This window comes from Zalophus californianus, chromosome 10 (assembly GCF_009762305.2).
Source record: "Zalophus californianus isolate mZalCal1 chromosome 10, mZalCal1.pri.v2, whole genome shotgun sequence".
Taxonomy (NCBI): Eukaryota; Metazoa; Chordata; class Mammalia; order Carnivora; family Otariidae; genus Zalophus; species Zalophus californianus.
The window spans coordinates 5,388,901-5,399,959 of record NC_045604.1 but is presented as its reverse complement, the minus strand read 5'-3'; the positions used below and the strand labels follow the sequence as shown (position 1 = coordinate 5,399,959).

Genomic DNA, 11,059 nt, shown 5'->3' with positions numbered 1-11,059 from the left:
CAACTTACAGGCAGGGGGATAGGGCTGAGCCACAGCTGCGGGGAGAGGAGAGGTACTATGGTTGTTCTGCATCCGGACCTGACAGCGAGGAGAGAAGTTCTTTGGGGTAAATATGGGAAGCTTATATGGTAGAGGCATTTTAAGCACTTAAAAATATATCAAAAGAATGATACACATTTATGGTTAAAAACAGAAATCTGCAGTACAAAAGAGTATGCAGCAAAAACAACAATCCAGTTTACTCCCTGGAGGCAGCCACTGATAAGTATTTCATATTTCCTTTTGGAACTTTTGTATAACTATATAAGCATATAGGTATACATTTTTTCTTTATCTAACTGGTAGCATGTGATACACACTGTCCTGGGCTTTGTTCTTTCCGTTCTTAGCCCTTATTCCATATTAGCACACACTAGTCTTTTTTCTTTCTTTCTTTCTTTCTTTCTTTTTCTTTCTTTTTCTTCTTTCTTTCTTTCTTTCTTTCTTCTTTCTTTCTTTCTTTCTTCTTCTTCTTTCTTTCTTTCTTTCTTTCTTTCTTTTTCTTCTTTCTTTCTTCTTTCTTTCTTTCTCTTTCTTTCTTTCTTTCTCTCTCTCTCCTCTCTCTCTCTCTCTTCTTCTTCCTTCCTTCCTTCCTTCCTCCCTCCCTTCCTTCCTTCCTCCCTCCCTCCCTCCTTCCCTCCCTCGCTCCCTCCTATCCTTCCTTCAGATTTAATTTGTTTATTTGACAGAGAGAGAGAGAGAGCACAAGCAGGGGGAATGGCAGAGGGAGAGGGAGAAGTAGACCCCTGGGATCACCCCCCAAGCCAAAGGGAGACACTTAACCTCTGAGCCACCCAGTTGCCCCTAGTCTTTCCTTTCTTTACAAAAGTGGCAGGGCTTACCATGTAACACATGGGTACACTAGCACACATTTAACCACATTCCTACTAAATGGACATTTAGGTTATTTCTGTCCTTTTATTTAAAAAGATACTACATGGACACAATTTACGTAGATCTTTGCATCCATGTGTGAGAATATCCACTGGATTCATTTTAGCAGCTCTTTAGAAGATGGTGTGAAGGTCCAGGGTCCTTTCAACAACACTGGACCAGTCTTGGCCGAGCTCTGAGGTGGTGCATCTGAGCTGAGAGGGGAAACTGTATGAGCACACAAGGAGACGGACAGAGCAGGGACACCTTGAAGGCTGGGGACTCCAAGAAAGAGCTTGTGTCTGATCTATTAATGGGCTTGGGAATTCACAGGGGTGGAAGGAAGTGGGAGGGTGAAACCCACACATCTTTGAGACACTGAAGACAATTCTGAAGTGCTTCTGTCTGTAAGAGCGCAGGCCCTACACCGTCCAGCAGACTCTCCAACTACAGGGAGAGAGGCAGCAGCTGCTTTTCTCTTCAGGTGAAATTTTCATAGGTAGGGCTTTCAGGAGACTCGAGATCATTCTGTTGTGGTGGTGGCATCACCTGTGAGCCAAAAGACACACAAGCATATGGTTAATAAAGCCTGGGAGGCCTTGGTTTCCTTGGCCCTGTGATGGTGAGAGAGGGAGGTCAGGCCAGGCTAAGACTGGTCCATCCTGTAGGGGTCAGGTCATATGGACTGGCTTAGGGATGGAACAATCCATCAAGCTGATGGCAGGCATTTATGCAGAACCTCCTGCTGGGAAGTTGGCTAGGCTCTCTGTGAGGGAGATAGAGGGCAATTTAGTGCAGCAGGTTGAGGGAATACAAAAATGGCAATAAAAGGCCTTGCTCTCAAGAAGCTACTGTCTAATGAGCTCAGTCTCTGCCCTGGCTGGAGAAGCAAGACAAATATCTGTAGAAAGATATTCCAGGTGGTAGAGATTATGCATCAAAGTAATGGTCCAGACTCGTAGGCCTTCATGTTCCCAGGGTTCTGAGGACTCCTTCTTCACCGAAGGCCCTGAGGAGCAGGTGAGATGTGAGCTGATGCAGACAGGAGGGGAGGCAGGGTGTCAGTAATAGCTCAGGAACAGTATAAACCTTTGAGATATCATGCAGAAACACATGTCAGAAAATAATGGCTAACGTACGTTTGAGAATTTCCTGACCAAGTGGGCAATGATAGCCTCAGGGGACCCAGAATCAAGATTCGTGGTCCTAAAAATTCTGAAGGCAAGGGATAAATTCTGTCAAGACCTTGGCCAAAGAAACGCATTCATTTCCACTTAGACTGTGAGTGAGGGTGGTTGCAGGGATCTGGAGTCCCTGGGGTGGTATGGGAGTCATGCAGGACTGACCAGACCAGAGGTGACTCAAGGCCATTCTGAAACTCAGAGTAGGGACTGATGTCCATGACTTTAAGATTGACCAGTATTGGCCCAAACACAAAGGGCTAGGTCAGAGTAGAAAGCAGCTTTGGGAATATAGTGAAAAGTACAGATGAGGTCTCAAGGCCACAGGTGAAGTACCTTATTGGCTCAGCATAGGCGACATTTCACAAGACAGGACATGAGGTAGATGACGGTTGATGGCTGCATATCTGCACAAACACTTACTGAGCAAATTCTATCCATCTTTTAAGGTGCAATCCAAATTATTTTTTTCATGAAGCTTTTCCTGTCTACCTCAGTGCAGTGGTATCTCCCACTTCCAATATCTGGAAAAGCCTTGGGAACTGCACACCTAACAAGTAGTATGTAGAGCGTTTTCATTTCCCTTCTAGGTGATTGAATTGGCTCCACTCCTCCTCCACTGAAAGCCAGGTAAGACAACAGTCTTCAAGGTTAAGGATAGTGCCTTAGACATTCTAAATCCCCACAGCATTCACTCTAGTTCTAGGCAAACAAAAGATGTTCAATAAATATCTATTGATTGATTCATCAGTCACAGAGAAGTAGTATAACTGAAAAACTTTGAGAGTTTTTCTTTTTTAAAATCTTGTTTGGGGGTGCATGGGTGGCTCAGTCGGTTAAGCATCTGACTCTTGATTTCGGCTCTGGTCATGATCTCAGGGTGGTGAGACGGAGCTCTGTGTCTGGCTCGGCGCTCAGCAGGGAGTCTGCTTAAGATTGTCTCTCTCCCTCTGCCCCTCCCTCCCTAAAATAAGTAAATAAATCTTTGAAAATATTTTGTTTGAGCATGTTAAAACAAGGAGGAAAAACAGGGAGGGAATTCTGGGAGAGATTTGAAAACAAAAGTATATATGGACCCAATGTTTTCAGGGAAGTAAAAGCAGAGCCGGCAGCTAGAATCAGGTCAAGGTTAATTGGTTAAGATTATTCAGGATTATTTTAAAACTCTTTGTGGTTCTTATTTTATTTTATTTTACTTTTTTAAAGATTTTATTTATTTATTTGACAGAGAGAGAGACAGCGAGAGAGGGAAGACAAGCAGGGGGAATGGGAGAGGGAGAAGCAGGCTCCCCGCGGAGCAGGGAGCCCGATGCGGGGCTCGATCCCAGGACCCTGGGATCATGACCTGAGCCGAAGGCAGACGCTTGACGACTGAGCCACCCAGGCGCCCCTGTGGTTCTTCTTTTACACACACACACACACACACACACACACACACACACACACACACACATATATTTAAAGATTTTATTTACTTGAGAGAGGGAGAGCATGAGCTGGGTCAGGAGGGGCAGAGGGAGAAGGGAAGGGAGAAGATTCCTCACTGAGCAGGGATCCTGACGGGGGCGGGGGAGCTCAATCCCAGGACTCTGAGATCATGATCTGAGCCAAAGGCAGATGCTTAACCAACTGAGCCACCCAGGTGCCCCGTATTTTTATATTTTTTAAAGATTTTATTTATTTATTTGACAGACAGGGAGAGAGAGAGAGAACACAAGTAGAGGGAGGGACAGAGAGAGAGGGAGAAACAGGCTCCCAGCTGAGCAGGGAGCCTGATGCGGGGCTGGATCCAAGGATCCTAGGATCATGACCTGAGCCAAAGGCAGACGCTTGACCGACTGAGCCACCCAGGCACCCCTCTTTCTGGTTTTTAATCCTGAAATCCACCTACTGTCTGTGTTAGGCAAAATTAGCTTCTGCGAATCTCAGCTTCTTTTGCTAGAAAATGTGAATGACAATACATTTGTAGAGGTGTTCTAGGGATCACATGAGATATGTTTGTCAACGTTTTATGAACTTGATGTGAAAGTCAGTTATTATTATTTAATGGTAAATTCTACCATTAAGGGATCTTTTAACATTACAATAAAACCAATATGTTGTAGTTAATAGCACATTTCCCAAAAAATCTTGACATTGGACTATTAGCTAATTTCCAATTGATTTGGGAAATTGCCATTGTGGTGGATTAAGATTAGGGTTAGAAGTAGATTTAGAAATATATATAGATCATACAGTATTTGTGTTTACAGCTTCTCATTCTGGTCAGTGTTAATAATCAGTATAAAACATTATTAAACCAATTAGAAATGTTCAGCCTTTGGCCAAACAAATGTGAATCAGAAATACTTGTTTAAGCATCTCTGTTGACCATGGAGTGTGTCAGGGGGATGCATAGTGGAGAGAACCTAAGCTCCTTTGCTTGGGGATCTAAGACTTTCAGTTAAAATGGTCTGTGCAATAGTTCTTTGCTTTAGGAGCCTTGGGATACAGAGAAAATTGTTCTCACCTTCTGAGATGTCTGTATACAGCTGTAGATTGTGGCTGAACTCTCTTTTTGCTCAGGAACTGGGGTCTTTCCCTGTAACAGACCAACATCAGACTATCCATAATCACCAGATGAGAGCTTTCCAGAGTTTCATGTTCAGCCCGTAAGGAGAAGGGACACCCCACCCAGGTTTAGGTTTCACACAGAGGGTGGTGGCTACCTTAGTGCAGTGGGGACCATGCTTCTGGTTGCTCACACCTCCCTTATCAATGGCCCACGCTTGGGAGCTGAGGATGAGCTCCTTCATTCCAAGGGACCCCAAGGTTTGGTAAACATGGATAGAGCCACAATTATCTGCCCATGTGCTGCTGGTTCTGGCCCCAGTTTGGAGGGACTAGTCATCCAGGATATTGGATGGGCCTAGAAGTGGAGGAGGAAGGTGTATTGATCCAAAGAGCTCACCTGCAAGTTGAGGAACACTTGCATATACCCCGTGTTGTCCACAGACGCAGGCACCATGCTTTCCGGAGTGACGAGATCATACTCTGCTTGCCCCTCAGATGATGAGTCAGATCCAGTGCTTTCCTGAGTGAGCGAGTCATACTCCTCGTGTCTTCTAGCCTTGGCTATGCCAGTCCTCTCCGGGTGCTTCTTCATTGTTTCACTGCAGTCAGAACTTCTGTCGGAGGTGGAGCTATGCTCTTGCTTGGCAGTCTTAAGGAAAGTGTCCAGCTTCTGACACCCTTGGGAGAGCATATCGCACAGTGTGTGGCCAGCAGTGAGTTTTGAACACATTGTGTAGGCTTGGTAAAAAGAGTCCCAGTCCCCACCTTTTTCTTGTTTTGTGCAAGGATCCAACCTGCTCCGACTTCTACTCCAGGTGAGGCCCAAGGAACTGGAGGAGAGGTTGTTTTCTGGTCTCCCCACAGGGGACTCTATTCCACTCTCCCTTCCTCCTTCCTTTCAAGCATTCACTCATTTCCATTTGGTAAACATTCATGGAGTGTGACATGAGATGGCCTTAGCAACACTCAGTGAGCCAAACTGGCTCTGTTGGCTAAGCCATCCTAAGTGCCATGATGTGTACTCTGAAGGTCATTAGACCTGCTCTTGAAGGAGGACGCTGTCTAGCGGGGGGTCAGATCCATACAGAAATCAACAAAGACAAGCCCAGCTCTGGCAAAGGTGACATGAAAAGTGTGAGGAAAATGTGAGGCCATGGTCTCTGGTTAGGAAGCAGAGAAGAGCTCATGAAAGTGGTGGGATTGAGGTGGGCCTTGATGGAGGGGCCTTGATTCTGATGAGTGACAGGCTATTGTTGGTTGAAGAAGCAGCATGATTAAGGAAAGGTGTGAAACCATTTCTTTTGGGAAAAGATGGTATTCAAAATATTTAGCAGATGCAATGGACTGGGTGTAGGACAATCAGAATGGGTGTCTGTATTGAACAATTGGTTGGCACACTGGGTGCATGTCTAGCTGCCTTTGGGGACAGAGGAAGCAGCCCATTCTGTGTGTAGAATAATAATGGCTCACACTTGCCAAGTGCCTAGTATGTATCAGACACCAGTCTAAACACTTTTCACTAATAAACTTATTCAATCTGCATGAAACCACATAAAACAAAAACTATATACATGTATTTTTTGCAGATGAGGAAACTGGAGCACAAAAGGGTTAAATATTTGCCTGAGTAAGTGGTAAGGTCAGGATCTGAATGCTGGAAACCTACTCCCTGATGTTCTTAACTAGTACTCAAAACTGCTCCCTATGGGATTTGCATAGGGAAAAAGTAGGTAAAGGGCGGTCTGGTTAAATACTGAATGAGAATATAACACTAATCACCACCTATTGAGTGCACACTGTTGGCACTGACCCACTCAGTACTCACAGCAACTCTAAGAATTGGGCACACTTATTTTGCAAGGTAAGGAAACTGATGCATAGAGATTGAATTGCCCAAGATCACTAATGAGCAGAATTGAGATTCAAATATAGGACTATCTGACCTCAGAACACATACACTTGGGCCCTAGGTTTTATTGCCTTTTGAGTAACAGACAAAGGCCATGAGGAGCCATTGATGGTTTTAGAGCAGTCAGTGTTGACTTGGCAAAGTGATGAGCAGAAGGGATAGAAGAGAGAAACCCTGGGGAAGGAATGGCCAGTTAGGAAACCAGTATACTATTTGGGGGAAGAATTAACAAGGAATGGGAATGTCTGTTAATGAGGACTAGTTAAATAAATTAAGGCACATCTGTAGGATGGAATAAATGGGAGTCAGTCTTACATATGTTAATATTACTAGGATATTCTCTTAAGTTAAAAAAAGCAAGGTTCAAGAAAATGCTATAGATTGCTCCCATATGTGTAATTAAAAGAAAGGTACCTACACACACACACACACAAACACACACACATGCTCAAATATATTTAATACCCATAAATGCATTAAAGACCCCTAAAGGATTTTGAAATGCATCTTAATTATGAAGCCTTTTTGGGGGAACAGACCAGGAGATTGGGATTGGGAAGGAGATTAAACTATATATCATGTGAATATATGACTTTTCAATATAAAAACCCTATTCAATAAACAAAAGAATTGTGACATGACGAACCTCGAACCTCGGCAGTGATCTAGAGAAGAGGAGACTTTGGAGAGATGCTGGGGAGGTTAAAGAGGCAGATCTTGGGAGCTGAGGAAAGGTGCTGGGGAGGGAGGAAGAGCAGGGGTGACAGTGGTGTCCCCACTTCCTTACTCCTGTGCCCAGAGCACCAAGGAACAAGGGCACAGGCTGGGGGAGACCAGGGTCTGCCCCCCCGCTGTGAGGAGGGAGCTTGTGGGAAGCTCCACACTTAGCCTCATTCCCACTTCTTGGTGCCTTTCTCTTGATTACATTTTCCCATCCAAAAGGTCTGCACTGTTGGATTACTTGAGCCGCTGGCATCCCACCCATCCCACTCATCACTCCTTCTGTTCCATCTCTTTGGGGGATATCCTCCATGAGAGGTTACCTGGGTTTTTTTATAGCAGGGTTGTCCCAGTGTGTGGAGTTTGGGAATTCTTTAGAACTCCAGAGCGTAGAGTTCAGGGTGGTAATTGAGGACTGAGCGATGGGAAAGGGGGGGTGGTAAGATGCAGGCATCTCAGCTCTCCGCTCCAACACCCATCAGGACAGTTCCACTTTTGCACACTTTGTGCTATTGGGGTGTTGCACAGTATTTTGTTTGAAGAAAGCATTCCTTAGCGCTTTTTTTTTTTTTAAATTATTATTCCTTAGCTTTTTTAAAAGTTGGAAAACCACTGCCTCAGTGATGTTCTTGGGTAATAGGTGTCCTAGACAGTCTCATGGGTTTTAATTTTAATTAGGTTTTAGTTTTGCTCCTACCACAGTTTCGATCATTCTATCTGGCCTTTGTTCCTCCATTCTTGGAATGAGGAAAATAACTCAATCCTCACCGGAGGCCACATTTAAGTGATGATAATGCCCAAGGAACCTTAGAGACCCCAGAGGCCGGGCTGCCTCCCCTAGCTCTGGTTACCATCTTTCCTGAGTCCGTCCTGGTTGTGGTTTCTGTTCCCCAAACCACCTTCCTTCTCCAAACCACATCAATTTTCCAACTTTAACAAGCTCAGGATGCAGGTTAGAGCTTAGTATCTGGGGTGGTGCCCAAGATTTGCATTTCTAACAAGCTCCTGGGTGGTGCTCATGTTGCAGGTTGGCAGATCACACCAAATAGCCAGGCTTTGGAGCTTCCATCTGACCCAGGGACCCCACAGCCCGTGTCATTGGTGATATTACCTGGTGTGTCTGTTGGGCTTTCAGCGTGGCTGGAGTTGGAGGCTGGGTCTGAACCTGACAAACCAAGGTAGAGAAGGTTTATCAATAGGTCTGTGAGGACAGAGGCATCTGATTCTGAGTGTCAAAGGAGACAGGGGGAGATTTCCGGGGACAAAGACAAGAAAAAGGCTTTAGGGAGGAGGTGAACCCTGATATGACTACGAACCCACAGGATGGGGTGACCAGAGTCCTAAGGTCATCTTCAAATGAGGAGAGAGCCCTGGAGCCTCCGGCCATCCCTCTGTCCCCTGTGTGGTAGCCAATCATCAGATTGATTTGCTGTCTTGCAGGAATTGTTCTAGGGATCCTACGTGTTCTAACCAATATGCCCTTTCTGGGAACTATTCCATTTCCCCTGCAATATGAAATTCTGAGGGAGCTGCCAAGCATAATAGCTAATCCCACTGGCCACAGGGATTGGGCCAAGCAATGGTCACATGACCCAAGGCTGCGCTTGGAATGTGGCCAGTATGACTGAAGAACTAAATTGCTTATTTTATTTGACTTTTAAAAAGTTAAAATTGAAATTGAAATATGGCGATTCAATTTCTTATTGAAAATCTTTCGAGCTAGAGTTGGAGGGAAACATCTTTTTTCTCTTCCTGGTGGCATATCTTAGTAGGTGTGAGTCTGGAGCTACCAATTGCCGAGTTGTGGCACACCCCACCCCCACCCCAGCCCCACAGCTCAAAGAGAAAAGTAAAGGTGAGAGATGGAGGGCTCTGGTGATTTTTGAGACTCTGGTAACATTTGTCCCTAAGGCCAGCTCCTTTCCTGTCTTCCCCACAGATTGATTATGTGAGTCTCAAAATAATAAATCACACTTCCTGCACCCTCCCCCCCCCTTTAAAGGTAGTTTGAGTCAGGTTTCAAGGATTCGTAACTAAATTTAGAGTCCCAACGAACAGCCCTTCCCCCCATCACTCTGAGAAGAAATGAAGTTTTGGGAGAGTGGGGGTAGGAGGGGATCATGAGAGGGCAGACAAGCCTCCAGAGGTCCCAGGGATATGGTCTAGTGCTGGCAGGTGCCAATGATCTCAGAAACCCACACGGTCTTTTTCGCTTCCAAATGCACCAGATGAAGATCCCAAAGCACAGGATGGAGGCCATCAAGGAGAGCCCAATGTAAAGCTCTGTGTTTCCCTCGGGGCCTTTGAAGAAGAAATGAATGATATTAATATAAATAATGACAAGGAGATTGGAACAAACAATGGACAAAGCATAATGGCCATCCTACCTGCCTCTTAAAATCTCATGTTATTGCAGAAAATATTCCTTTTCATTCTATTGAGCAGGCATTGTTCTGGGCTAGAAGTTATAGCAGTACTTAAGGCAGACACTGTCCCGCGGTAGAGAAATTTATGCCTTGCTCAATGTCCAGAGTTTTAAATACCTGAACAGGATTTGAATGCAGGCTGCCTGATCCTAGGACACCCTTATCAATCACACTACACTGCTCCTCTCTGTAAATGGTGTAAGGGCAGTTCTAGGCTTGAGACAGAGTCAAGATTCCACTTAATAGGGCTCTAAATCCGTCTGCCAGCCTGACCTAGCATTGTCACATCCTAGGTAAACCTTCCTTTTTCCTACTCCCTTCTAGAGCAGAACAGAGCACAAAACTCAGGGTTCCAATCATGCTTCTGCTGTGTGACCTTGGGCAAGTCCCTTATCCTTTTTGAGTCTCAGTGTCTTTATGTAATGAAGAAGAGTAAGAGTATTTGCTGTGTAGGATTATTGTGAAGTTAATTGTGTTAAAATGTGCAAGGATAGAATAGTGCCTGGCATCTAGTAAGAGCCACTAGGGCTTTCTTTCCAGCTTCCACTCACAGTCTGTGTTCCTTTGTGGTCTGCATTGCTTCACCTATCAATTTCTTTTTTTTTTTTTTTGGTAAGATTTTTTAAAATTTATTTTTTGACAGAGAGAGATAGTGAGAGAGGGAACACAAGCAAGGGGAGTGGGAGAGGGAGAAGCAGGCTTCCCACGGAGCAGGGAGCCCGACGTGGGGCTCAATCCCAGGATCCTGGGATCATGACCTGAGCCGAAGGCAGACGCTTAATGACTGAGTCACCCAGGCGCCCCTCCTTCACCTATCAATTTCTATCAACTCATCTCCGCTAACTTCTGACACTGTGCTGTCCAAGTATGGTAGCCACAAGCCATGGTATGAGCCCTTGGAATGTGGTCAGTATGACTGAAGAACTAAATTGCTTATTTTATTTGATTTTTAAAAAATTAAAATTGAAATTGAGATATGGCGATACAATTTCTTATTGAAAAGCTGATAAGTCGGTTTGGAAAAACTTGGATATGTAAATCTATTTTTTTCAACTGTAACTTTTATGAAATCTGAATACAGATCAAATACTTCCCATGGAAATTTGGCATCTGAATTGAGATGGGCTGTTAGTGTAAAATACATACTGGATTCAAAAACTTAGTACAACATGAAATGTAAATTATCTTAAGGATAATGGTATTGAATACAATAAAAAATGGTGATATTTTGGATTTAGGCGGTTAAATAAAACATTATTAAAGTTAGTTTTACTTGTTTCTTTTGGCTTTATCTAATGTGGCTATTAGAAAGTGTAAATTAGGGGCACCTGGGTGGCTCAGTCATTAAGCGTCTGCCT

The 11,059-nt window shown here is 44.4% G+C and overlaps 1 protein-coding gene across 7 annotated transcripts in view; it reads right to left on the bottom strand.

Moving 5' to 3' along the window:
• Positions 1-924: 924 nt before the first annotated feature.
• The window catches only part of LOC113933380 (T-lymphocyte surface antigen Ly-9), a 28,699-nt gene continuing 18,564 nt past the window's right edge, over positions 925-11,059 (bottom strand). For 4 of the 7 annotated variants that reach the window (XM_027613404.2, XM_027613403.2, XM_027613400.2 and 1 more), the window contains 5 exons: positions 9,475-9,576; positions 8,387-8,440; positions 5,044-5,324; positions 4,603-4,674; positions 925-1,461 (listed from right to left, as the gene is read on the bottom strand). In XM_027613404.2, coding sequence (XP_027469205.2) covers positions 1,393-1,461; positions 4,603-4,674; positions 5,044-5,324; positions 8,387-8,440; positions 9,475-9,576 — 578 coding nt within the window. In that variant the 3' untranslated portion in view covers positions 925-1,392. Of the gene's footprint in view, positions 1,462-4,602; positions 4,675-5,043; positions 6,730-8,383; positions 8,441-9,474; positions 9,577-11,059 lie in introns of those variants that run through there. The other 3 variants (XM_027613406.2, XM_027613401.2, XM_027613405.2) reach the window with 3 other exon arrangements.